The sequence below is a fragment of the Necator americanus genome, chromosome IV, assembly GCF_031761385.1.
Source record: "Necator americanus strain Aroian chromosome IV, whole genome shotgun sequence".
NCBI lineage: Eukaryota > Metazoa > Nematoda > Chromadorea > Rhabditida > Ancylostomatidae > Necator > Necator americanus.
The window spans coordinates 24,657,125-24,681,553 of NC_087374.1; the positions used below are offsets into that span (position 1 = coordinate 24,657,125).

General features: G+C 42.8%; 4 protein-coding genes across 9 annotated transcripts in view; 1 reads left to right on the forward strand and 3 right to left on the reverse strand.

Moving 5' to 3' along the window:
* The window catches only part of RB195_002568 (uncharacterized protein), a gene marked incomplete at both ends in the record, with an annotated part of 29,029 nt that extends 12,040 nt beyond the window's left edge, over positions 1–16,989 (reverse strand). The window contains 25 exons of one of the 5 annotated variants that reach the window (XM_064199894.1): positions 528–698; positions 856–1,231; positions 1,290–1,644; positions 1,838–2,377; positions 2,440–2,535; positions 2,650–3,745; positions 5,486–5,576; positions 6,391–6,429; positions 6,522–6,621; positions 6,889–7,060; positions 7,142–7,315; positions 7,418–7,595; positions 7,750–7,890; positions 7,968–8,105; positions 8,216–8,316; positions 8,636–8,808; positions 8,945–9,057; positions 9,392–9,573; positions 10,296–10,443; positions 10,499–10,611; positions 10,673–10,808; positions 13,953–14,023; positions 15,039–15,128; positions 15,616–15,802; positions 15,918–15,986. In XM_064199894.1, the coding sequence (XP_064055771.1) occupies positions 528–698; positions 856–1,231; positions 1,290–1,644; positions 1,838–2,377; positions 2,440–2,535; positions 2,650–3,745; positions 5,486–5,576; positions 6,391–6,429; positions 6,522–6,621; positions 6,889–7,060; positions 7,142–7,315; positions 7,418–7,595; positions 7,750–7,890; positions 7,968–8,105; positions 8,216–8,316; positions 8,636–8,808; positions 8,945–9,057; positions 9,392–9,573; positions 10,296–10,443; positions 10,499–10,611; positions 10,673–10,808; positions 13,953–14,023; positions 15,039–15,128; positions 15,616–15,802; positions 15,918–15,986 (5,050 nt within the window). The other 4 variants (XM_064199893.1, XM_064199892.1, XM_064199890.1 and 1 more) reach the window with 4 other exon arrangements.
* Positions 16,990–18,037: 1,048 nt separating this feature from the next.
* RB195_002569 (uncharacterized protein) lies at positions 18,038–19,839 on the forward strand (the record flags this gene model as incomplete). The annotated part of the gene is made up of 5 exons (XM_064199895.1): positions 18,038–18,067; positions 18,133–18,306; positions 18,836–18,927; positions 19,514–19,580; positions 19,642–19,839. 5 exons carry the CDS (start codon positions 18,038–18,040, stop codon positions 19,837–19,839), a joined length of 561 nt encoding a protein of 186 aa, XP_064055776.1.
* A 1,102-nt stretch (positions 19,840–20,941) lies between these two features.
* On the reverse strand, positions 20,942–21,370 carry RB195_002570 (uncharacterized protein; the record flags this gene model as incomplete). The annotated part of the gene is made up of 1 exon (XM_064199896.1): positions 20,942–21,370. One exon carries the CDS (start codon positions 21,368–21,370, stop codon positions 20,942–20,944), a length of 429 nt encoding a protein of 142 aa, XP_064055777.1.
* A 64-nt stretch (positions 21,371–21,434) lies between these two features.
* Positions 21,435–21,677, reverse strand: RB195_002571 (uncharacterized protein; the record flags this gene model as incomplete). 2 transcript variants are annotated; one of them, XM_064199897.1, is made up of 1 exon in its annotated part: positions 21,435–21,677. In XM_064199897.1, one exon carries the CDS (start codon positions 21,675–21,677, stop codon positions 21,435–21,437), a length of 243 nt encoding a protein of 80 aa, XP_064055778.1. The 2 variants fall into 2 exon arrangements, with proteins under 2 accessions (XP_064055778.1, XP_064055779.1); XM_064199898.1 differs by having other exon boundaries at positions 21,435–21,671.
* Between the last annotated feature and the right edge of the window lie 2,752 nt (positions 21,678–24,429).

Here is a 24,429-nt window from a genome sequence, read left to right on the forward strand (position 1 = left end):
GAATTACTTTTTCATGTAAAAATTTCAATATTTTGCATGGATAAGCTAAAGGCTATTCATACGCTTCACAGGATGAAGGAGGTTTTTGGCAAAAATCGAAAGAAAACTGAAAGTGTCACGAGTGTATTGAAAACAACAATACTTTGTGAAATCCTTAACACTTGCTTCACTGGCTTTGGTTAGCACGCGCACCGTTGCTAATTTCTTTGGTTGATTGCTTAAGAACTCAAAATAAGCCCGCTCGAATGTGTCTGTGTTCAGACCAACACTAAGAAGAAGCAATACTCTACATTTAGAAGGCAAAGAACGCAATGCTTAAGATCGCGGCACTGATAGACCAAGTGCAGATGTGAGCTATTCTCTGGAAAAGAAATGAAGATTTCGCAATTCTGATTATTATTACTAAAACAAACCATAGATAACTGCAAACTGACAAAGTAGAAGCAGTTGGACTGCATACTTTACACTCTAGAATTTTTCCACAAGCTAGCTATTATGTTACGTCCGTGAAGCGAACCATGACTTACTTAACTTAATCGGCGGGCTGATGTCATCGCCTGACGCGATTATCCGCATCTTCGCCGAGGTGTGCCGTCCTTGAACACAGCTCTGCCCAATCTTCTCGATCTTCTGCGAGAGCTTGCACAGAATCAATTCATTCGTCGCTATTCCATATTCTGCGAAACCTTCCGTCTCGCCTGAACTGCCTATCCACGCCGAGTGTCCTCAGGTCCTCTTTCACCGCCTCAGTCCAGAACTTCCGTTTTCGGCCAGGTGGCTTCTTCCAGCTCGAACCCGACAAACTCCTCAGAACACGTTAAACAGGGCGATCTGCCCGTCTCCTTAATATATGACCAAAGAAGCGAAGACGATATACTTTAGCCACTTTCGATGGCGGTGCAAGATGTTGATGTTTTCCACGTGTCATCCGCCGGTATATCACACCAATTTCTGCGTAAAGATCTTCATTGTGACATACCCTAGGCCAAAAGTAGCCAAGTAGCCGTCTAAGCAGCTTTCGTTCCGTGCATTCAAGCATCTCCATAACCGTTGATGGTGCTGCCCAAGTCTCCGACCCGTACATCATGATGGGGCGAATTGCGGATAGGTAGACTCGCAGCTTGACTTCGTTGGTGATGGGGGTCGACCACAGGCATTTCGTTAAGGAGTTAAATGCAGAAGTGGCCTTAGCGCATCTTTGCTGAACATCTCTCTCGTAGCTGCCATTGTTCTTCAGCGTACAGCCTAGGTAACAGAACTCATCGACGAGTTCTCGGTTGTCCGTCCACCCTGATTCCCGTTCGTGGTCTCGAAGAGATCCACATCTGCTTGCATTTATCAGGGCGTAGGCGTAGTCCATAGGCTGCAGCCAGCTTCGATACAAGGTTGACAACATGTTGAAGTTTCGTACTGCTTTTCGCGAATATAACAACATCGTCGGCGTACTCGAGGTCAGTCAAGGGGCACCCAGATGGTGCTAAGACAATGTCGGTAGGACACTGGTCGACTGTTCTTCGCATAATGTCGTCGATTGCGAAATTGAACAGGAAAGGTCCTGCCACTGCCCCTTGTCTTACTCCAGTTACCACTTCAAACGTGTTGTACACTTCTTCAAACTTCAAACGTGTCCGGCTGGTGTTCGAACTGCAGCAGTTGTTCGTTGATTCATGTCATCAAGCGAGCGAAAGAACTTTCCTGGCACTCCATCGGCGCTCAGCGCGTTGAGAAGACGGCCTCGGTGAGAAGAGTCGAACGCGGCTTCAAAGTCCAGAAACGCTAGTTGCATTGGCTTCGAATACCGCTGCCAGATTTCGATCACTCTCCTGACGATGAACACCTGGTCAATCGTAGATCGGCCAGGACGAAAGCCAGCTTGCTTTTGCGCGTTGTTTCTTCGCGATGTTTAATGAGTCGGTCCAGAATAATGCGCTCCAATACCTTGTACATAACACGCAGCAAAGAGATTCCACGATAATTCCTGGGGTCCGTGATGGATAACTTCTTGTGGTGGGGAGTTATGATAGCGTGTCTCCACGAATCAGGTATCTTTTCGTCTATCCATATTGAAGGGATGATCTTTGTCATCTCACGAATCCCAGACGGAGGAAGATGTTTTAGCATTTCTGCGCTAATCCCGCCGTCTCCGCCAGATTTTCCATTCTTCAATTTTTGAATACAGAGCAGGACCTCCGACACGGTCGGTGGCTCCTCGCTAACCGCGTATGTCGGTCTATGAACGTGTTCGAGTTCAGGGGCTGACGGTGCTAGCCGGTTCAGCAAGGTCTTGAAGTGTTCCTTCCAAATTGGAAGGGTTGCTTCACCGACAGCTACCCCAGTGGCAGTGTTGAGGTCAGGGGAACATCTTTTCACTTTGCCGCTATACTGTTTTAGTAGAGCATAGACTTTCCGCGGGTTCCTGTCCTCCCCGCCTTCTCAAACTCCATCGCTCTTGACGTCCACTCGTTATCGCGGTCTTGTTGCAGTTGACGACGCAGCTTCCTTCTAAGACGCTTTTCCTGGTTGAAGTCACCAGCGCTGCGCGCGACACATACAGAATTGTATGTGGATTTTGTTTCCGTAGATGCAAAGGCAAACTTCTTCCGCGGCAATAGAACCGGGAGCGTTTAACTTGCAGCGTCCTGGATGCACTTTGTGAAGAAATCCGCATCGCTAAGCTTCTTCCTGGTCCGTACTCCAACATGAATAGACACACGTTGGCGGAATTTTCTTCTGCATTCATCGTCTTTCAGACCTGCCATGTCGATTTTCGGTTGAAGAGGAACTCCTCGGTTTCTCTTGTGGAACCGTATCTTGAAGCTGAGAAGAACTGGACGGTGGTCAGAGTCGAACGCGACGCCCCAAACAGCTCTAGATTTTCGGATATCTGACTGAGGAATGTTCCTCGCCAGAACGTAGTCGAGCTGAAGTTTAAGAGTCCTCATCTTCCGCTTGCGCTGCTCTTCAGGCGTTAAAAGGGTTGGCCCCTGCCACGTGAGCTGATGGCGTCGATGATTCCTCTTAAACGTGGAAGCGATGATGAGGCCCGTCTGTTCGCACAAGTCGACCAGACGGTTGTCCGACGTGCGCTCCGCTGCATAGTACCATTTTCCTAGCACATCGGATTGCTGTTCGAGTCCCATCTTCGCATTTGCGTCGATTCCGACAATGACCACCTGCTGGCTTGGTATTTTAGACATTAACGCATTGAGTTCATCATAGAAGGCGTTCTTACTGTTGTCCTCAGCGGTTTCCGTAGGTGCGTGAGCACTTACGATCCAGAGTTTACGTCCTCCGCGATCCCGCAGTCGTAAAAAGGCGCATCTAGACGACGTTGAGCCAAATTCCTCCACCAGGTTCTTGTAATCGTTCCTCACAGCTATCGCGCAGCCATCTACTTTGTTCTCATCAGCATCGCCGCAGTATATGGTGTAATTTTCGATGTTGATGACGGGCCGATCTCTCATGCGTGTTTCCTGCAATGCAGCAAAAGGCTCACAGAGATATCGCAGAAGTTTGGATAGAGCGGCTTGTTGGAGTTCACTCGATAGTGTTCGGCAGTTCAGCGTGACGAAACGAATGGTTGTTGCCAAAGATTCCATGCCCCCTTCAGGCAGTTGACCTTTCAGGTTATGGGCTTCGGCGGTGTGCTGGACGACAGCACCTTTTTGCAATGTATGGGAAGCTTTCGCCATATAACAGTGCAGGTTATATAGCTCGTACGTTCCCAATGCGTACACTCGAACGCCTGATTGCGTTTAGTTAAAGCAGGTAGCAGTCAGACTCGTATACGCGGCCCCAAAGCGGACCATAAACCATATAGTTCTGACCGGCTGGAGACCACTTCACTTTTACTTTTTTTTACCAAACCTAACAAAAACCTTTCAAAAAAGTGGGCAAAAGACATATGCAGCTATAATACAAATAAAGCTACAGAGCAACAGAGGGGTCCCTCACAAACAAGTGTGTGCGTTAAGTCTGGCACGACGCGTGGTCAATGAGTTAAAGAAATTATCGAGAGAAGACACACAATGAAGCAAAGAACACAAAAGAATTTTCGATTATTTTCAGTCAAATATAAATTGTAGAGCGTGAATTTACCTGGCTTGAAATAAATGTATTGAGCACCGGTGGGGGTAATAAAATATAGTGTTGAGTCTATGTAGCAAGCTCATCATAGCTAAGAAAAAGAAAGCGTAATTAGTTTAGTTAAAGCAGGGCCACCACGTGCAGACTCGTATACGCGGCCCCAAAGCGGACCATAAACCATATAGTTCTGACCGGCTGGAGACCACTTCACTTTTACTTTTTTTTACCAAACCTAACAAAAACCTTTCAAAAAAGTGGGCAAAAGACATATGCAGCTATAATACAAATAAAGCTACAGAGCAACAGAGGGGTCCCTCACAAACAAGTGTGTGCGTTAAAGTCTGGCACGACGCGTTGGTCAATGAGTTAAAGAAATTATCGAGAGAAGACACACAATGAAGCAGAAGAACACAAGAAGGGAATTTTCGATCTATTTTCAGTCAAATATAAATTGTAGCAGCGTGAACTGTTGGACCTTGCGCTTGAAATAAATGTATTGAGCACACGGGTTGGGGCAGTAATAATTCCGCATATAGTGTTCAGTAGTCGTTACATCGTAGCATAGCTCATCATAGCCTGAAGCAGAAGGGACACATATTCGAGCAGTGGAGTTAGCAGTAGTAGAAAATAGTTCATATATCCCAAGAAAAAAGTACGTTCTACAAATTCCTTCCCATTACATGAGAGTAAGAATAAAAAAGGATGAGGAACACGGCGTTGATAAAATTCTTTGGGATGTGCTACGCGTTCAACTTCACTGCGAAATCATTTGAGATTCATAAAGGATAAAGAATAAAGTTTTTGGCGTTTATCAATCCGCTTGGGTTGCGCCCCCACGTTCACTTCAAATCAGAATCGTTTGAGGTTTAGGAACGTGTAACTGGCCTATACGATGACTTGCCGTGGCTAGCCGATGTGTCAAGTCCACACGAGGTTGGTTCCACGTCATCCACCCGTAGCGGTGAAGGGCTTGGATTACTCTAGATTGTCATCGACTAATACCATATAAAAATCTATAATAATATAGATTTTTATATGGTATTGTTCATAATAATATAAAAATCGAACTCGCAGTGACTACCGATCCTGGTTCACTGCGCAATACCTGGCCTGTATCGCAATATGTGCAATCTATTTATAGAATAGGAAGATGTGATAAAAGTCATTCTTAAAATGAAACGAATTTAAAATGGCCCGCTTCCTTCCACCACTCCAACAACAGGTTGGACCAGATATCGGGGTAACTTTAGCAAATATTTTTGGAACAAAATTTCCCAACTTGATCTTCTACTTTGAAAAATGCATGGACAGTTCTAGAGCTGCACTGGATCAATGCATAACTAGATTCGTATCAAAGAAAACGTTGAAATGTTGTAAATTGTACGGTTCAGTTACTCACATAAAACTTCATTTACAGCGTCCTTGAACTCTTCCAAATGGAGGTTGCAAAGTCGGATCAATAAGTGTACGTGTAAGAATTCAGGTTTAACCTAAAAACTTGTTTTCCGAATGGATATAGAAGAATACCTCATAAATGAATTGCAAAATATCTCCTGTTCAGATGGCAACAGTTGCCCGCAACTACTTGCGATTGTGCTCACATACTTCCTAATTCGGAGTGACAGATTTGTTTGACTACAACCTCACCTTTTACCAGAAGTTCATTGACGGTATAAATTTGAAGCCCCGGTTGTACTGACTGATTGAGAACAAAAATGAGCACAACTTTATAAGCGACTCAAAATGAGAAGGTTAAATCTCCTCTCGAAATGTTTAACTGTGTCTCAGAGGGAACAGTTTTATTTAAAGTAGCATACAGCAAGATTCTCGAGGATCTCTCAACCAGTAGGCAACAACCATAATGCAGTCCTCAGTTGTCGGCGAAAACACGCGAATCCCCACGAATCCAGGAAATGGAGTCATAAGCCTGCATATTGAAAACACGTCGGACTACATGACCTGCGTCTCTTCACAAAATAAGCAACATTTTCGCGAAGAGTGAAGCTGTGTGTTTAAGCTTTCTAGCATCAAGCTGGCAAAAGGGCAATTCTCCTCCAACGCGATACACCCCTTCACTTCGTAGGATCCACAAGCCATCCGCCCGATTTGTTTTCGCGCGTGGATTAATTACTCTGAGTGCTCTTGAGGCCCACTTGCTGTGGAGTTGTGGGGAAGTTGCGTGGCCCACGTTGACATTTGTGAGCTGCAATCTATCTCCTACCCGCTGATAGAAAAATCCAACTTCAACAATTTCTTCGAAAGTGGCATTTAGGAACACTACGATCTAATACATGCAAAAACCACCTTCTTTCCATTGATTCGGATTGGTCGCTCCTTGCAGACCTCAAACATATAACATAACCATTTCAGCTTCGTGCGATGTTTGGCAACCCCCTCATAACCGTTTACGAGAAAGGCCAACTCATCCAGCATACGTCTTTCTGTCGGGATGCCCTAAGCCTGACAAGCAGAGTAGTGGTGATGATATGAATCATCGCCGCAAGAATTCTCTGGTTGAAACCAAACAGATAATGTCTGAAATATAACCAATAACTTATTCATCACCATTAAATGTCACGCGACGGATAAACAGTACAATAATGACAACATGAAAGACCGGTAACTTCGCGAACTCCTATATTCAACATTAAAATAATCATATCCAAGTTGTCTTAACAGAATGCACATAAAGAGCAACAAGTTAACAATGTTACAAACAAGCTATGTAACACCAAAAAACACAATGTGAACTTGGTGAGACATAATTTAAAAAGCATATTCTCACATTTGAATGCGACCTACTTTGTTCCCCTAAGTCTATTCACAATATTCCTCTGATCATGTTCGGAAACTACTTGATAGTCTGCAACTTGAACATGCAGACTGCCTAATCCCGACGACAAAGTTCGTAACGTTGTAGGGAACCCTGACAACTCTGATAATGGGAGACGAGCGCATATAAGAGTTGCTCCATCTGAAAAACAGGAATTCAATTTTCACTGTGAAACTAACAATAGAAAATAAAAATGAAGCAAAAATAAGCAGAAGAACCAACAGTGCGTTCCAGAGCATTCAATGATTTCAGCACGTCGGCGCGATAATTCATGCAAAATGTTTTGTGCTTCCGTACCACTTTCCAGAGAAACGTCTAATCGCATGATTGGCTCAATCAACCGCGCACCTGCAGCTTCCAGTGCTTCCGTAACACATTTGTGAGCACAAGCAGACACTGCAGTGAATGAAATTATACAACATTGAAGTGGATGCTTTCTCCAACGAAATAGCAACCAAAAAAGGAGTGAATGCTTCGGAAACAGAAAACAACACCTACAGATTGCAGGACTGACACGTCCGCCACTCGTACTAATTCCCTTCAATTTGATTGCTATATCCTGCACAGGAAACCCCAAAACTGGACCATTGTGAAGAGCATTGCGGCATCCTTCGTTGATTGCTTTCAGCCATTCGTTGCGGATGGTTGCCGAATCTGGAGCGACTTCCACTTGGACCTTAATGTTACATAATTAATGAATATAAATTCATTGTGCTCAAAGAAACAGGCAAATGCTTAGTTATTTTGTTCATACAAAGAACATAAAAATTTATAAAAAGAAAAAAATAAATCAATGAAACTCATTTCAGAGAAAAAAGTTTAATGTATACCCCTTTGAATTTGCCACTCTTTGGAATTGGTTCTATCAAAAGGGTCAAACTAGCACAATGGGTCCTCTTCTTCTCGTCCAAGACATCCTCCACTGTGCTTACTTGTGTAATAGGTCCACTAATGACTTCACGATAAGCTATCTAAACAAAAAAATGGAAGCCTCACATGCATAATGATGAAACTACAACAACACTTACTGACGTTATTTTATTCACACCTGTAAAGGTCCAAGAAACACGTTAAGACCATACTCGCGCATGAGACGGTTCTTTATAATGTCAAGATGGAGTTCTCCCATTGTTTCTACTACTGTTTGTCCTGTTTCATGGTCAAACCGAATTCGTAGTGAAGGGTCCTACAATCAGAAAAAAGATTCATAAAGTACGTAAAATGATAGGTAGTTGAAATGAATGATAACAAGAGACTGGGAAAGGACTGTTTGTGATACCAAATTACCAAGCATACCTCCACAGCAATTTCTTGTAATGCCTGCTCAAATTCGCGGTTAGACTTAGTCGTCGGAGGCTCGATACAACAGAAGTACACTGGATCTGGGCTGTCAATGCCTAAAATATGGTTCCTGAACAATCCTGTAAATCCTGCAAAACAAATGTTTTGAATGAGTACTTCTAAAAAAATTGAAGGAAGAGAAAGCTCTGAACTGTTGACAATTTCATATAAGGTTTGCATTAACAATTGTGGGTACGTCGTTGTCATTTCCGAACGAAAACCTTGGAAGAATGCTAGATTTAACTTCAAAAAGTGAGTTATTTCAAATATCATCGTGAATTTCGCAATGTTTACCATCACAAATGATGCTGTGGATGACTATTATCACTATATGCAAAGAAACAATTCGAAATTAGCACAAAAGTAAAGATGAACCTTTAAGAGCAATGTTTTTTCCGTCAGAGAGAGTCTCAACACCGAATGCTTCATCATTCCCATTTGTTGGGGAAATGTTATGAGCGGATCTTCGATGGAAATCATGCTGCTGCATCTTTTCATGATTCATAGATTCATGCCTCGCGTGGGCCACCTGATGTCCCACTGATTCACTGCAACATTGCAATGCAATACGTTGAAAATTAGTCCTTTCAGACCACCCACTAGGATCTGAGAAGGATGAATGCAACCTTCTCAAGCTATGCGGGTGACAAACAAAAATACAACTGAACTAACAACTCACTATACCTTGCCAGAATGGTGTCGCCGGTGATTGCACTTGAAAGACCAGATACTACTGCAATGTTACCTTCACCGACACTTGAAACTGGTATAAGTTCACTGCTTCGAGCAATGAAAATCTAAAAGAAATAGAAATATATGGGCGACCCTAACAATGAAATATGAAAGGGATGTACAAACTTTTGTAAGTCTGTAAGTGGCTAATAAAAATATGCAAAAGAAAATCTATTTATCTTTAGATCAAACAGAACGAAACAGAACCAGCTTAACTTTATCGGTCCTTCGCTTGTTCCTCGATTGGGATTGAACAAAACAGAATTCCTGGTCAACGTCCCAGAGTATACACGTACGAAAGCCAGCTTTCCTAGTCTCTTGTCGTGACCGATCGAAACAGTGGTAATTTCACACTAACTTGATTGATGTTGCCGAATGACAGATATGAAGAGAACTCACTTTGAAAACAAGTCCACAAAGATTGTCCCCGAATAATCTAGTTATAGAGGTATTTCTTTCCTTTGGTGATGGCAGTAACTGAACAGCAAAGTCCAACACAGGCATTACGGACGCAGTGCACCGTAGAGCACTTCCGCAACCAACGGCGGCGCCGAGGTTCGACAACGTAACTTGACGTAAAGCTGAAGTAATTTTCTAGTTTGAGGAAAGATGGAGCATATCTTTTGAAAGGATGCAACTTCTAAAACAAATATTGTTCTGCAGGGATAGCTATGTTCCTCAGGGTTCCTTTTCTAAATGCTTTATGCAAGAATGTCTTCGCTTGATACTAAACCCTTCTAATCTGTTGCTTATTCTGGAGCTTTGAAGCCAGTTTACGAACAAGAATTACAATAGAATCGGCACTAGATTCCCTACTAACGGAGATGCAAAAAATAAAAGCTCTGAGTAAAAAGCTTTCGATGAACGTAAAAAAGTACTAGGGTAAAATGCCAGCAGATCATTTCTTCTTGTATTTTAACACTTCGGCTCATTGCTACCGAAGATTCTCTTCATGTGTATCCAGGAATAATTTAAATCATCCAACTTCTGCAAAATCGCAAATGAATATTACTTTAAATGATGGGCTACATAACCCGCTTTGACTTGCTCGTCTCCGTTTTCACAATGGCCAGAGTTACATTAACATTGTGAAATGCGCTATATATGTATGTTAAAACAAGGCATTTAAAGAATGTAGTACAACAAAGAGTAACAATCCCTCGCTCTATAATTAGAACGAAGAACTCTAAGGTATTTGGGACAGTTGTCATTAATGTTTCAGTGAACTAATGCTGAGATGTGAAAAGACGGCGAGATCTGATAGCTAGATCAACGAACAAATCCACCTCTAAATTATGCAGACCTCTCACAATTGCACCAGTAGATGTGGCCATGGCATTGCCGTTGCACTGATCCAGAAACAAAGGCATGAACTCTGTATTCATTTCTGCCAAACTGCAGCACAGATTCTCACGTCCGGTGGAAAGAACTTCTCCGGGAATTGAATCTGGCTGAATAACACTCATAAGGCTATTGGTAACAGAAGGCTTTCAGAGTGAAACGCACTTCAACACTACTCCATTGTCCGTCTGTATGAAACGATACAAATCTCTTGGCGATTACATCCACAACACCGCTCAGACGTTGATTCTCGAAGTATGGTAGAGTAGTAACCAATGCTGAAAATTTGATTGTGCATCTTGACTCAAAGATACAAAAAATATATGGGTTAAGCCTTACCTTTGATGCCCAACTTCTGTTCTACCGAGTCCACGGAACGTTCAAAATTAGCTTCTTTCTTATCTAATTTGTTGATAAAAAATGAGGAGGGTAGTCGGAATTTTGCCGCCTGACGCCACACTGTGAGTGTTTGCGCCTAGAACGAGGTACAGCTTTTTTTACATTTTCCACTTTAAAAATCCCATTAAACCTGCTTTATTCATTATTTTCGTGAAGTTTGCTTGTCTTGTGCGTTTGTTCTTTTAATTGCCCACTAACCTTTCTGACTAGAGAACTAAGATTTTACACTTTAAGAGGAGAGGATCACGATGATGACCTTCGTTTTTGAGCGACATTAAAATAATTTACTTGTTGAAGTGTTTTGCTATAGTGTGCCTGCGAGGTTTTTAGGTGGAACCTTTATTTGCCTGACGTTTCGGCTTTTTCGCCGTCTTCACAGGCCTAAATAGAGGATGACAGAAGCAATGCTCCGTTTATCCCGTCAAGTGCCACACTACCCTGGGTCAGTGTTTCGATAATCGTTCAGGGTAGTGAAAACAGAAACCCCTCTACATTGAAAACGGTCTTACGTGTTGCTCCACCGGATGTGGCGCGGCTGGTTGCACGCACTTGTCACTCAGTGTACCAGCGAATGAGTATTACTGCGGGTAGATCACCAGCGACGATATAGATTATTTGATCTATACACAGAATATCAGGCGGTTATAGGTCACAGAGCGGTACAAGTGGCAAGAACTCATTCGTTATCGACAAGCATTCATACCTATTATTCATTGAAGGGTTTCTTTTAAGAATCCAAAACGCCTCCAACGTCTTCCTTGCCGATATTTCTGTTTCGTGAGCCAGTATAACGCAATTCACATCGTAATCGTTTCCGTTGTGGGCCTCATATCTGTGCCTTCCTAGTGGTGTTATCAAACTTTTTCGTCGTTTTCCAGCCATGTGTTCATTAATCCTCACTCCAAGATTCCTACCGGTCTCACCAACGTAAGTTGCATTGCATATCAAGCACTTAATCTCATATATTACCATTTTTGCGCAGTCGCCTGTTTTTCCGTAAGGACAAATAACACATCTTTCACAGATGCAGTATCTATCATATAGTCTGTTTCTAACAAGCTGGCTTTTGATGTTTGCATTTGGGATATTTACCAAGATCACGTCATTTTGTAATTGTGCTTGGATAATGAAAACTTTCTTTGCGATACCACTTTACTCTAATAATGCCGTTTGAAGTACTTATTTGTGTGTTGAGATAAGGAAGCCATCCTTCTTTCGGGGTTTCTCGTGTGAGTCTTATATATTGCGACTGTTGGTTGAGTATTCGGAAACACTCGTCCATTTCGAACTGTGTTGATGTTATGATGCAACAGTCGTCAATATATCTGCAATACATTATTGGTCTACGTAAAAGCACTGGTTCTTCGATTCTGCTCATGAAGCAGATCGCCAGTACTGGTGCTAATCGTTGACCCATTGCTAGCCCTCTCAGTTGCGCGAAATAACTCCCTGACCACCTAAAGATATTACAATTCAGGTATTCCTTGATAAGTGTTATTATGAGAGATTTACTTAGTCCATATGTTTCCAAGGAGTTACCATATAAATCTATCATCTCAGAGAGAGCTCGCAGCGTTTGTTTTTTTTTTACATTCGTGTAAAGTGAGGTTACATCAAAGGACTCTATAATGCAGTTGCCCTCAACTCTCGCATTGCGTAATCGCTCAAGGAAATGGTGCGTGTCCGACAAATGAGATGGTATTTTAGGCAAAATTTGACTCACGATTTTATTAAGGAACCACGAAATTCGATCCGTTGGTCCTCCCACACAACTTATTATTGGTCGGATTTTGAATGTTGCCGCTGATGTTGAGTTGATCTTATCGGGTTTTAGCTTATGCGTTTTGATGAGGCTATAGAACACAGGGCAGGTCGGTTTGTCAAGTTTGAGGCGGCTTACAAATCGTTCGTCAAGACCAGCAGGGACATCCATACATGATTCAAGCTTTGCTTGTTTCAAGTTTGCACTGCACAAGGGATTCTTTCTCTGTTACGCGGCGATAGATCAAGACAAAAGAACATTCGAACTACTACGTGAAGTACCGCCGAATATGTTCTTTCTCGTACGCGAAGCATTATCGCTGCGCCAGAAAGTGGTGACCACACGTCAATCCGTGATTTTTCTCCAGCGATGCAAGACAAATGGGCTGATTCCTAAGTTCATTTCAAATAAGAAAATAGGTACTATGTGCAGTCTTCCTGAGAATCATCCTAAGATCTGTAATATTTATCGGTCCATCTTAGGAATTGTAATTAAGGTAAAACAGCATGTATTGTACTCGTCATTGTTGAAATGTATTTCAAAAGAACAGGCCTGTCGTCGTCTTCTACCAGAACAAGTATGGAGGAGGATTGAGAGTGGATCCAGAGCGATCTGCGATTCTATTCGGTCTAGCGTCAGCTCGACCCTGCGCGTAAAGTACGATGGACTTTTGGGTATGGAGGGTGGAAACCATCCCAACAGTGGAAGTAGTCCACGTAGACTCCACCGAGCAACTAACACAACAACTCAGGCACACTATAGCAAAACACAAACAGAATATGCCGAGGTTTCAAGACAAAAGAACATTCGAACTTGTTGCAGTAACTATTGCGCTTTCCGCCAGATTTAATTGGGAACCTGCATTTAGGGTTTTGGAAGTTGAAAAAACAGGAACTAGTAAGTAATTTAGAGTAGAATTTCAGAAGCTACCCAATTATTTCGGTGAAATGGTGGATTCTCTATTATTGTCACAACTCTGAGCGATTACTGCAGGATTAGAGTGCGAAACTTGTGTCGGTCGAAACAAATCGGTGAAATCGAGGCTTGGCGAAGAGAGAGGTGTTGACTGGACATGCATGGTATCAAAGATCTCGAACCATTTTCACGCCTTTGATAACGACGAGGTTGTCGAAAGGTCAAGTCACCACTAAAGTTCCACCGAAACCTCCTTTTCACAACAAGAAAACATGAACTATTTTGACTATTTTGTAAAGAGGACTTTGAGGATAAAGGCGAAGAAGTACTGAAAAAAGTCAGGCACTTAGTTTTGTTAATTTGCCATTGAATACAGATTGGTAGAAGTTTTGACTGATTTGCCAATATTAGAGGAGTTTTTCGAAACATTTCTGAAGAATAGGAGCGTGGGAGAGCAAATCTGTCTCCTCTTTATTAGAGCTACTCACTAAATGGAACAGATGACAAAAAAATCTCATAGGAATATAGAACCACTTCTGTTACCTGAACTCCAGAGGATCCATCTAGGACAGTTATGATACCGTCAAGAACTCTTGTACACCGTTCAACTTCCACTGAAAATTGCAAGTTTGGGCAAAAGTTAAAAATTATAATTAGAACAAGGAGTGAACTATAAATGTAGACTTAAATGTTCAGTAGACAGAACTAGAATCAGTACACAAGAAGTAATCAGACAAAGTACGAACCAAAGCAAAACAAAAGAAGGGACATCTGCACAGTAAGGAAAAGTTGTCAATAAGCACAACTGCAGTATGGAAAAATGAGCTTCTACTCCAACTTTCCAGAAAAAGTGGCTCAAACCGATTAACCTGATTTCACTGTGGAGCTATGATTAGTTTACGTAGGTACAAAACTCAGTGAGACTCTCGGTTTAGAGTTTTCTGAGCGTTTCTTTCTCGCCATAGAAACAGAAACAGTCCCTTTCATTGTATGGGATGAGCAGCTGCCAAAAATTATAAAACCAGTAACAGTTCAAATTTCTTCAATATTCAAAAAAACCTTCTTACGTCATTCTTCGGATACACAAAAACATGGACATATCCCTTTACAATACGATCATTCATTGTAATTCGTAAGTAGATGATTTGTAACAGCAGAATACAACCAAAAATGAAGGATATAATACTAATGAACACTGTGGTTCGATTTTAGGCATTGTTCATTAATTATTGGTGAAGCTTGAAGCCATTCTCATAAAAATTCAAATTTCTTAAAGTTTTGATGCAAATGAAAGTACTATCTATAACAGAAGCCGTTGCTCTGATCCATTTCACCTCTGAACGGTTGGGGAAGGGATCTCTTTTCATTTTTAAAAGGTTGGTGAAATTATTCCCTTCACTTTTGAACGGTTGGCGAAAGGACCTCTTCACTTGAGCTGCTCCCTATGGGCTAAACCCCCTTCACCTGAGGAGGGTCCGGTTTCTCCCTATCGCACCTATGAGTTATCGTTTCAATATTTGTGGAATGCCCTCTAGATTTCTGGCGGTATTTGGTAGTCCAGACATCAAACACTTCTGTCACCAATACATGAACAGCCAATTCTTGAACTATTTGTTAAAGACGCATTACCTGTAAAGTCCACGTGTCCAGGAGTGTCTATCAGGTTGATTCTGTGTTTCTTCCACGGAAACGTGATGGCGGCCAGCTGAATTGTGATACCTCAAAGTGAAAGCAAATGAACGTGATGTATGAGGTGAATGTGAATGAAAAACATTAAGGACAACGTCCGGGGACATCTTTGACATTCAGATCTCTCCAAAAGATATGAGCCCAAGCGCAGTTTTCGTATCTCAGTAAAAGCGCCCAACTTCTCCACAATTCCAAAGATAAGACTGGTCACTGGGCCATAGAGCGATCACTTCGTTGTCATCATCACAACGTTCCCCAATATATCTGCGGAAACACGCCTGACAAAGTGTCTAACATGCATTCGCTTTGCGCTTATTTTGTCAGACGCACGCTTTCCTGTGGATTTGTAAGGAGCTCAGCGCATTTCCACTGCAGTCCTTGTGATCTACATTCCTGCCTGTGCCTAGTTGTTTATAGATCCCAACTCCGTAAACTTCCCCAAATGCTGCTCTTTATTTGCCTCGAAAGCCATACCTTTCCCCTAGGGAGGACCAATCTTGTGTGAGTAGCCGCTCACCTCTTTCGCGTTCCATATCAAGGAAATCTGTGACAGTGTTCCCCGAATCGACGTCTCCCATGTTCCGAATCACCCCAGCCAAGTAGAGCATCCGTTCAGTAACAGTGGTTTTGCCAGCATCGATATGAGCAACTATTCCGATATTTCGGACTTCAGATGGGAGGCTTTTCACGAGGAACTCTTCCTCCTGAACGGATCTTGAGAACCTCTACATACAAAAATGTACAATCACGAACACTCGTTACTAAAGATAATTCCAAAATAAAAGAAAAACTTCATACAATGAAATAAAACCAGCACACCTTCCGGGCGAAAGAAAGTAGACGTCTCTGAACACAACTGAGAAGACGAAATCTGCTCAAGCACCTCATCACCAGATAACACTCCCAAACAGACTGATCGCGTTCTGTTTACGCAGGAGGCTGTGGCTCCAGTTCGGCTAAGATGGTCGTCTTCCAAGTGCAAAAACGACCACAGCGCACATAGTGACCACCGAGCACATAAGTGTTAGGTACATTCTACTGTTTCGGCCGGAAATAGCAGATCTCTTACGAATGGTACCGTTAAATAGATGATAAGGTTTTATTCCCCCTTTTCAACTGGAATGGGGATTGCAAGTGATGGGGGTTGACTCACCGGCTCCGATTCTTCCTTTTATGATCAAAGGTAATAGGAAAGCATTATGTGAAATTTGGAGCATTCGATTAACATTCGGGTTTGTCCAAGGACTATAGGTATGCAGTTAAATGTTTGCTTCGTATCGGTACAGCCGGTGTCTAACATGCCTATTTTTCGCCGAACGTATCATCTACGACTAATAAACTCATGCGGTTTCTAACGAATCTGCCATTGGCATTAAGATATATTAACACTCCTGCAAAAACGGAAGTACTTTTTTTTGGTGGTAAAACCTGCGTTCAGGTTAATATGGTCAAAAAAGGTGGTACATAGTAAGATCAAAACAACATGAAGCACAATGCAGTTGCGTAAGCGGCGCGATGGAGCATAGCGGTTAGGATCGAAGAGGGACCCTTCCTAACACCATCCATCCCTGCAGTGCGCGATGGTCCTACGTCGATTCCAATCGCTATCCGCGTCGCTTGCAGTTGTTGCTTCACATCGTTTTTACCCGATTATAAACTCGGGTCAAAACGACATGAAGCACGGTGCAGTTGTGCAAGCGACTGCGCTCGAAGAGGCGCGGTGGAGACAACAGTTGGGATCGAGGTGGGACCAGTGGAAATTGCAGCGATGAGAAGTGTTAAGATCCCGAGAAGGCCCCCACTCGATCTGCAGCCGCTTACGTAACCGTACTTCATGTCGTGTTGACCCTACTATGTCTTCAGAAGTGCTGCGTAAGAAAATCGCTGTCATGTATAGCCGGGTCAAAACGACATGAATCTCGAGTGTAGTTGCGGTGCATTCGCGTGTACGCGCTCGAAATGGCACGGTGAAGACAGCAGTTGGAACCGAGGTGGGACCGCCGCAAACTGCACCGATGGGGGGTCACAGGAAGGGTTTAACCGCGCTCCTAGCCGCTCCGCTCCACCGAAGCGCCTCGAGAGAAGCCGCCTGCGTGCGTGCTTCATGTCGCCTTGACTCTACTGTAGAATTCTCGCTCGCTGCAATGGGACCGCAGAGATGACTAAGCTTCCCCCTCGTTTACAGCCTCTATAAAAATCAACTGAGCGATCGAATCGATATTTTATAGAAAAGTAGTCAGTATGGGTTAAGCTGAGCTGTCAACTTTTTTAAAACTGAAGGTTGAGCAAATACTTTTAAAATAATATCATCGATACAATCGATGGATGGATCAAGTCAGTCCTGCGAGAACAAGCCTTCAACAATCACCTTTGTCCATCCGAAACCGTCTGTGTGCAAATCTTGCTAGAAATATGTCATTCATCTTAAAAGCAGGAGGAAAGCCTAAACGAGGCAATCTTCAGGTCTCCTCATTATGATTACGAAAAGAATTAATATTTTATCGACCACTTTGGAACCAGGCAAGATATTTCCACGCTTTGCTGCATTTCATATTTACTTCTGCATCAAGTTTTTCCTTATAGTTCGCACCGGGCTGAAGCTGCTCAAGCGACTTTTCTAATGCTTCATTCTAAATAATGTAGTGCATGCGAGATCTTCGAGATTTCGTATATTTTCTCTTCTTCGGTAAAAGTTGTCATAGGAGAAAGGAGAATGGAGTCTGAAGATCCTATCCTGACAAATCCATGTGTCAGACTTGTTGCCGCTCTATCACACGACACTATTAATGAAGTGCACTGCCACGTTCCGTGCCACGTTCCTTGCATTGCACTTCATTAATAGTGTGGTGTGATATAAGCGTTCATATGAGAAACGTTCATATAAAAATGTCCGCACAGCACTAACTCCACACAAATTCGTATTTGTCTGCGCAGCGCACATGAGATACGCAACCATCCTTCTCACTACGGTTAGTCGACCTTCTCTTGTGTTTCAATTCACTTATTTCGCGTTTGCACTCCTACCTACTTCCAGATCGCCGTTCTGATCCATCCCGGTAGTGGAAATCCTGACTCTTGCGAAAGGGTGTCTTCAGACGAGGAAAGACGAACTTACGAACGTTTTTATTTTTATCTCCGTCAAAATGCTGCTACAGGCAGAAGTTTTAAAGGAACGGAATTTCCACGGGCACAGCTGATGTATGTGATGGTACGACGATTAATCAGCTGTAATACCTCTGTTAGAACCGAAAACTAGAGAAGAAAATCGCAAGCTGTTGTTTTCTATGTGGAAGATATGTGCTGCTAAATGCTTCGCTACCTCGTCACGGCGAAATCCAGCTCTTCAAAGCATTCATGTGGTTTTATGTCCTAGATGGCTTTCGTTTCTCTGCCTTGATAGGTAGATGAGAACAAGGTTGCCTATTTATGTGGTCTTTATTATACGGTAAGACGTTGGAAACAAATCTTATTTATCACTTGATCCATACTGAAAGAAAGAGAAGAAAGTGTGAGGATCAATTGTGGCACAGTATATGTAAAACATTATGAGCAGCGGTTGTATTGTGCATGAGATGCATTAAGTGTAAAGAATGAGAAAGGAAGTGTTAATCCTAATTGGAATGCTAGGGATCTGTTCAACCGTATGTCTTTGGTAACTGTATAGGAGTTCGATGACTGATTTTGAGATTCTCTTGCATTTAAATTTGTTCCGATTGCAAATGTACCCTCAATTATAGAAAGAAGATGGTGATCTAAAAGAGGAAGCAAGTAATTTGGTGGAAAATCTAAGTGCGCCGCTAAGAAGTGACAGCGAAGTTCACTTCAGAGGGTATGTTGACTTCAATAATATTATTTTAGCAGTTAAGAGGAATTTTTCTGTTCTTAGTTAGACGCTACCCATTCGATTACGGAAATTAGGAAGAAATGGACGGAATCACACTTGTCTCCATAATCTACTATCCTGTATACGAATACTCCACCTGAAATCCGTACCACCTCAGATTCGTGGGGTGATGCTTTTAACTGTGCAGGTTACACAGTTCGTACGTCCCCAGAGTGCGTACGTAAACTTACGCATTTTATGTAAGCAGGGTCATTACGAACATATAGCAATCAGACTTGCATACGGAAAGTAAGCACTAGTGAGCAGAATAACCGATGTTGACGGTGTTTGTTTGGAAACAGGACGTCGAAAGAGACAGTTCCATACTTTAAAGTTTCCAAGGGGGAGAATTTGGATTGCGCCACAGTTGACAACAGCCAAACCAGACTGTGGAAGTGCTCCATATAAAAATTCCTTCCGTCCGTCGCACCAGCTAGATTCCTGAATCTTGATTAAAAAGATAACTAGAAATTATCTTACAAGGAAATGTTTGTGAAAATATTTGTCTTGTGCTCAGAACGAGAATGTTCAGAGAGTACCCTGGAAGCTTGGAAAGGATGCTGGAGACCATTTTGAAAGACCCTACTCAATTTCCTAAGGTAACTGCCTCAATTTGTTCGGGTGCAAATGACACTATTATCTACATGAAATATGTTTCAGCTCGTTTACCCGTATGCAGCGCAGTATGGATGCTCGTACAAATTGGAAAATAAAAATGGAACTTGCGCAGCCACACTGTACTGCGTCCTTGCACACCTGAATACGAGATTTGTGCCGGGACCGTGTGTAAAGGATAGCGACTGCCCCTACCAGCCAGCAAGTTGCAAGCTGAATCTATGCTACTCCAAGGGGAAATAGGGCATCATCCGAGTGATCCGCTTAAGACTGAGGTGATAAGAATAAAGAATACTTCCCAATTTATATCACTCACTGGGAGTTCCAAACGAAAGCAAATCCAGTGGCTCCAAGACAGAATATGTATCAAATTTGCATCTGATTGGACCTAGCAAAAATTAACGTATTCAATCTTCGTTTAAGTAATTTATAAGAACTAATTCGATCTAAAACATGATACAGATGTGTCCTTTTTCTATCACAAATCAGTTTTACTTCTACCAAGTTTTTTTTTCGTTCTCAAAAGCTAGTTGAGAAAAAGTTGAGGAACTTGCTATAATTCTCACCTTAAGTTCAGAAAAAAACCCAAAAAGTCTCTGATGAAAAAAAAATGACGGTTACAAAAAGAAGGACGTATGGAAACTTTGTCTGCGTTTTTTAATAGTGTGCCTACGAAGTTTTCTTAGATGGAACCTTTATTCGCCCGAAGTTTCGTTATGAAACGATACGTGTAACGATAAGTGTTATTAAACGAACTTACTCTGAAGACGGCTTTTTCGTCGTCTTCAGAGTAAGTTTATTTAATAACACTTATCCAGGAATGTCTTAATTGCGACGTTCGATAATTTCTCAAGCTAGTGTAAACGGAAGCCATATCACCTTGATCACCTTGACTCCCGTTGATCTTCGAACTGGTCGAGCGGGCGCCAGTAATTCTTCCATTTGTCCCGATCGCGTGCCAGAGTAGCCCAGTGGTTCCTCCTTTCGCGTGGGACACGAAGAGCATCATATTTTTCTTTGAAGGACTTCGTGAAGAAATCTGACCATCGGGTCGGCGGTCTTCCTGTAGTGCGCTTAATATCGCGGGGAACCCAGTCGCTCGCGGCTCTGGTCTAACGGTTGTCATTAAAGCGCATCACGTGTCCGGCCCACCTTATTTCACTTTCCTTGGCAAACGTGGCGGCGTCTCTAATCTTCGATCGTGGACGTAGGAGAGAACTTCGAATCCCGTCCCTCACTTGCGTGAAACGGGATACTCCTAGCATCACTCTCTCAATTGCGCGTTCAATGACGCTCACCGCGTTTTCTTTCTGCTTGCGAAATGCCCAGGTTTCCGAAGCATAGGTCAAAGCAGGAAGTACGGTGGTGTTGAAGAGGTGAAGCACGGAGCCGGGTGTTCCTGGTCTTCTTCACTACATCCTCGATGCTCTTGTACGCTCCCCAAGCCGCTCGTCTCCTCCTGCCCAGCTCGGGGGTCAGGTCGTTCATCATGTTCAGTTCCCGACCCAGATAAACGTAGCTGGTGCATTCGGATATGTTCGTTCCGTTGAGCGTGAATGGGGCATCCGAGACCCATCCGTTCCGCATGAACATCTTCTTTTGTAGATTCAGCTGAAGACCGATGCATCCACATGTTTCGTCGAATTCGGTCATCAATTCGTTCCGCTTGACTGGTGCTAGGTGTTATCAGTACGATGTCATCAGCAGAGCGCAAATGGTGTAGCTGCCCACCATCAACCTTCACTCCCATGTCGTCCCATTCCAACTTTCGCATTGCGTTCTCGAGGGTGGCTGTGAATATTTTGGGTGGAATTGTATCACCCTGTCGGACCCCCTCTTCACGTCAATGATGATGTTCTTGTAGAATAGACAACTTGTAGAACGACCGCTTCCGTCTCAACTGAGTCGAAGGCCTTCTTTAAGTCGATGAAGGTGAGACAGAGCGGCATCTTGTACTCTCGTGACACCTCGATGAGTTTCGAAACAGTGTGAATGTGGTCAATCGTGCTGAATCCTTTTCGAAACCCTGCTTGCTCGCATGGCTGTCCTTCATCCAAGACTCCAACGGAAGCCATATACATTGAAAATAGTCTTAAGTAGTATTCCATCGTATGTGGTGCGGCTGGTAGCACGCACTTGTCACTTTTTAGTACCAGCGAATTAGCATTGCTGTGTGTGGATTACCAGCGACTATATAGACTAGTTGATCTACACAATGTCAGGCAGATGTCATAGGCCACAGAGCGGTGCAAATAGCAAGAACTCGTTCGTAATCCACGAGCATTCATTCCTATTATTTGTTGAAAGGTTTCTTTTAAAAATGTTAAAGGCTTCCAACGTCTTCTTTGCCAATAATTCTGTTTCATGAGTTAGTATAATGTATTTTAGATCGTAAGAGTTTCCGTTGTAGGCCACATGTCTATGCTTTCCAAGTGGTGTTATCAACCTTCTACGAAGTCCTCCTGCCGTATATTTATCAGTCATAATTGTATGATTCTTATTTGTTTGCCCAATATAAGTTGCATTGCATATCAAGCACTCAATCTCACTTACTATCCCCATCTGAGCGAAGTCACTTGTTTTTCCGTAAGGACAAATAACAGATCTATCACAAATACAGTACCCATCGTTAAGCATGCCACGAATCTGGAGTGGTACAGATGTAGTGGAGTATCCGTATAGTATAGAGGTGGAGTATCCGTATACGGGGTCGTAGATTATGGAGATCGGGGTGGTTCCGCTCGTCTTTCCCTGAATCACTGCAACAGCCGGCCCCTAATTCTGTTTCGTACGACGCCTTCTATTGGAGTGCGCCACCCTTGCACGCGTAGCATCCCTTACTGCTTATCAGGGAGGTTCGAATTGATTTTCAACGAATCACAGGTCGGAGACGGCGAAAGTGGTTGAGCGTTGGAATAGATGGCGTCGTACAAAACAGCATTCTGGAGGAGGCAGTTTGCAGTGATGAAGGGAGAGATGAGCGGAACTACCCCCGCCTCTATAATCTACGACCCCGTATACGGATGCTTCACCTGAAATCCGCACCACCTCAGATTCGTGGTATGCTGCGTCTAAACTATTCTGATGTTTGCATTAGGTATACGTACCAGGATCCCTCTAGTTTTTGGTTTGATCAGGATTCTTGGTTGCCAGTGCATAGTTCACTAGCCGTTTTCAAAATATTAGAGGTAGAAAAAAACTTTCCAATGGCTTTTTGTAATTTTGAAGCCTTATTCAGAGAATTTAAGGGCGGGCATAGTATAGCGGATAGAGGTTCCGCTTCCTGCCCGGTTCGAATCCGCTCTAGTGCTCACCAAGCCTTTTATCCCTCCGTGATCGATAAATTGGTACCAGACTTGTCTGGGAGGACAAAAAAAAAAACTGACTTGACATATCAGCTACCCACCACAACTGATTGTATAGGTAGGCTATACTTTCGTGAACCTCAAACGATTCTGAATTCAAGTGAACGTGGGCGCGCATCCCAAACGGACTGATTAACACCAGGAACTTTATCCTTTATTCGTAGAATTTGGTCAATATATTTTATTCAAAATATTGATCATTGTTAGCTACGACTTTTCTCCACCTTTCAGGCAGCCTACGGATTCTGCGTTGAAAAAAATCCTTGTCTTTTGACACGATCCAAGAATCGACCAAACTTTTGGACTCTTTGTGAGAATTGCAGTGTTGCTTCGCGTTTTTTTTATCGACGGTTTAAAAACAGCCACTTTGAAAACACCGGACACAGTACTCAAATGTTTTCATTGATGGAACATGTTCCGATATGCTTTACACAGCAATCGATGTCTACCAGCTGGACCTTTCTTCAAGTTAAAGCGAAAGAAGGAACACTTTATGCAAATTGTGTTTTGTTTTTGAAAGGTTGAAATAGAGCAGAAAGAAAGTATGTTGTTTGATCCTCAGTGAAATGATATATGCTGATTTTTGGAGGGAAAGGATGATGCCTCAACAGAGTACAGTTACGAGATGGTCTGATGCGATTTAATCATCTTTTGTGAATCCCTCAAAACTTATTTTTCCCACCAATATTACGAAATAAAGATCGTACTGCAGTCGGATGTGGAGATGTGGTATGTGATAGGAATGCAATGTTCTTAAAAATTTCACTGCGATACAAATTTACTACAGTAATGCCATTTGAAGCATTTATTTGCGTGTTGATGTGAGGGAGCCTTCCGAAAACAAACTAACATTGGTTCATTTCGGACTATGTTGGTGTTATGATGCAACGGTAATGGACGTATCCGCAATGCATTATTGGGGTAGGCGACTTTGGGCTTTGGGGACTTTGGGCCGAGGAGCTTTCCGCACACTGTAGAAAGAGCTCAGTGCAAGTGTTCGCTGAGGACTCGTCGCCTCGTCATGCTAACTTTTTTTAAAACGTTTTAGCCGACTCTGCGTGTTGTCAGAAGCCTAAATACATACGATCCACCCGTTTTGCGTCGAACATTCTTCTGAGCTTGAGGATGAGATTGGAACATTCTTGATTTTTTCAGTGAGGATTCATATACATTGAGAAAAGTTGGTTCTTGATCGTAGTGGCTGATACAATAGGCGTCGAACGAGTGCGGTGCTTCAGTGGAAACAAGCACTAACCTTCAGTCGATGCGATCGGTGGGACGATGCGCTCATAAGCTCGTCTGGAGCTTTTTTTGTCTTGTTTCTCTTTTCGTCTGATTCCACAGAATTAGATTTACTCTACGGCTGTATTCACAACGATAACCCTTTTTGTTAGCATCGCTGTCATCATCCCGCGCGATATTGTCGGTAGAACTGAATACTGGGAAGCCAATGAAATTTGGAAATGCA